General features: G+C 41.9%; 2 protein-coding genes across 2 annotated transcripts in view; both read right to left on the reverse strand.

Annotated features, from left to right (window-relative positions):
• Positions 1-6: 6 nt before the first annotated feature.
• LOC119593755 (cuticle protein AM1199-like) lies at positions 7-814 on the reverse strand. The gene is made up of 3 exons (XM_037942767.1): positions 790-814; positions 383-609; positions 7-262 (listed from the first exon to the last, which is right to left on the reverse strand). Exons 1-3 carry the CDS (start codon positions 811-813, stop codon positions 97-99), a joined length of 417 nt encoding a protein of 138 aa, XP_037798695.1. The 5' UTR covers position 814; the 3' UTR covers positions 7-96.
• A 1,494-nt stretch (positions 815-2,308) lies between these two features.
• Positions 2,309-2,561, reverse strand: part of LOC119593624 (cuticle protein AM1159-like) — a 974-nt gene continuing 721 nt past the window's right edge. The window contains exon 4 of the mRNA XM_037942577.1: positions 2,309-2,393. Coding sequence (XP_037798505.1) covers positions 2,309-2,393 — 85 coding nt within the window. The remainder of the gene's footprint in view (positions 2,394-2,561) is intronic.

The following is a 2,561-nucleotide window of genomic DNA, read 5'->3' on the forward strand; positions in this document are numbered from 1 at the left end:
AAATGTCCTGCTGCATAATATGTACAGAATCATCGTATGTACTAATGTAAAGTAAATGTCAGTCTTAGAGCCATTCCAAAAGTAGTGATCTTCATTTTAGAAGGTGATTCCGCGACGCCGTTGTTCCTCAGCAACTCGGATCTGCTCGATGGCGTGGGCGGGGAGGGGGTGGGGGGTGGGAATGAGGGGGGATTCGGCGCGGAATCCGAACTCGTCGGCGACGTATCTCACTTCAGCGATAGTTCCGTCGGGAAGGGTGAATCTGGTAGAAGCAGTTGATATTTTAATGATATATGGAGGAAAAATGTGCACCGTAACGTCAGGGTAACAAGACAATTTTATACGAGTTCAATACAGTGAAGTGAGATATGTCCAAACTCACCTGTAGCTGCCTTGCATGTTGCTCTGGCCCTCAGATCCCGGAGCTCCCGAACCAGAAACGCTGATTCCGTTTTCGGCCTCGAAATTGTAGTTGAAGTTGCCGTCGCCGGAATCCTGGCGGTCGTCCCTCAAGATGGCCACCTGACGCTCGTCCTGGAAGGTCTGTCGAGTCGGAGCCCTGAACTGCGGGGAGGCAGCGGCGACGGCGGCGAGGCAGACGAGGACAGCCTGAGGACAGGATGGGCTGTTGCACATCAAGGTGAAAATGAGCTATCCCTTAACTGCCTGTTTATTAGAAAGCATGCATACACACGCAAAAAGAACCCGACATAAAGTAAAATGGTGATCTTTTGAAGAACCGAAGATTCTCAATTATCGCTCTCCCGAATCGCACTGCATTATACTCACAAAGGTGTTCATGGCGATGATCATGAGGTGACAGACACAAGATGATAATAAGGAGACCCTTATATACCAGTCGGGCGGGCTACCAGGAAGCTCCTCCCATTTTTTGTTCCTCGCCTAGCTCAAGGCATTCTTGTGCATTCTTCACAAAATTACAGATTCAAACACACACAGACTCTTACTTTCGTTCACACGTGCATTCAGATACAGGCATTCGCACACAGATAAACAAAAGTAAGTATACATGCTATTCATTGAGTGATGAGCATGATCTTTTATCAAAAATGATTACAAAGCAACACTTATTCTGATTCTTGTTTATGACAGAAAAGTTACTCTTCATTTACGTTATCCTTTTCAGCATTTCTCTATCTGCTGGTTCCCATTTTTCTAATTGCTGTCCCTTTATATCTCCCTATCTCCCTTTTCCCTCTTTCTTTTTCGCTGATGTCTCCCTCTTTCTTTCTTTTAACTTGACTGCCCGGAGGTTTTCTCTCTTCGTCTCTTTCCTCTTTCTATTTTGTTCAGTGTGTTTCTATACGCCTCTCTTGCCCTGCTTTCTGTCTGTCTTCGCATCTCTTTGTTATCTTCCCTTTTTTCTGTCTTTCTCTCTCTCCCTCGCTTGCGGTCTTCCTCCCTTTTTCTAATAACTGTCTCCTTGTTTACTTCCCCCTTCTATCTGTTTCTAACTTGCTCCCTTTCTCCTCAGTCTTTTCTATTCTTATTGCTTCTCTAGCAGTCTACATCTCGGTTATTGTCCGTATCCATCACACTTTCTCTTTTTTTTTCCTTACCCTTTCTCTCTCTTTCTCCCATTATCTTTCACCACTAGTGGTGAACCTACATTGAGATGGTGGGGAGCAAATGCCCCCTGCTGTGGGACTCGCTTCCCCCGTCCAGTTGCCTCCCTATATTCTTACTCCTAAAACACGGATTTGGCCCACAAGCTTCTCAAATCACCGAACCAAACAATAGTGTAACGGAATAAGTGCTTTAATCTATATATATATTACTCTTTCCTGATACATACAATTTTAAGTTTCATATATTTTTTTCACCCATATCCTCTGCCAAACCTCACCGACAATAACAAATTAATCATTGAGAAAAAAAATAGAAAAGAAAAAAGAAACGGATTCGTGAGGTTTGTGCCGCTCGATAACGTTTCCCGTACTTCCAATTCAATGTTTTATTTCAGATTTCAAGAGTTATAATATGATTTACTAACCATATTTACAGACAAGTGTTATAAATGATATTAATCATTCCGATATTCGGGTTTGGTCACGATCTTGCGTAAGATGCAAGCAGTGAATATGACAGACGGTTCAAAAGCTAGTGTTCAGGATAAGGCATAATTGTGGTATTTAATATATTATACTATGGGGTCCAAAAAGAACAAGATCAAATTTTACCTCATTTTCGAGAGCACAGGTGCATGCAGGATTTGTAGGAATGTATGGTAATGAACAGGGTACGTTCCATACCGAAAGACTGCTTGCTGTTATAATTAGATTTATATTCACTTGTTTGCCCCTAGTAACTTGAATGCTGTAATATAATTTACCTCCTCATCTTCATTAATAACAGAGGATTTCAGTTGATTTCTAATTGAAAAAACTTGATACAATGCCCTTTTTATTGTGATGGTGATATTTACAGAATCGTCATGTTTTGATAAAAAAAGTGTGTTTTATTCTACAATCCATTTCAATCTTAAAAAGTGATTCCGCGACGTCGTTGTTCCTCAGCAACTCGGATCTGCTCGATGGCGT

This window comes from Penaeus monodon, chromosome 32, assembly GCF_015228065.2.
Source record: "Penaeus monodon isolate SGIC_2016 chromosome 32, NSTDA_Pmon_1, whole genome shotgun sequence".
Lineage (NCBI taxonomy): Eukaryota > Metazoa > Arthropoda > Malacostraca > Decapoda > Penaeidae > Penaeus > Penaeus monodon.

Excerpts from the sequence above, each read along its gene's own strand:
- LOC119593755 (XM_037942767.1), bottom strand. The coding sequence starts at position 813 with ATGATCATCGCCATGAACACCTTT. Across the intron at positions 610-789 it reads TCATCGCCATGAACACCTTT|GCTGTCCTCGTCTGCCTCGC; the intron begins GTGAGTATAATG and ends TCCTGTCCTCAG. Across the intron at positions 263-382 it reads AACATGCAAGGCAGCTACAG|ATTCACCCTTCCCGACGGAA; the intron begins GTGAGTTTGGAC and ends TGCTTCTACCAG.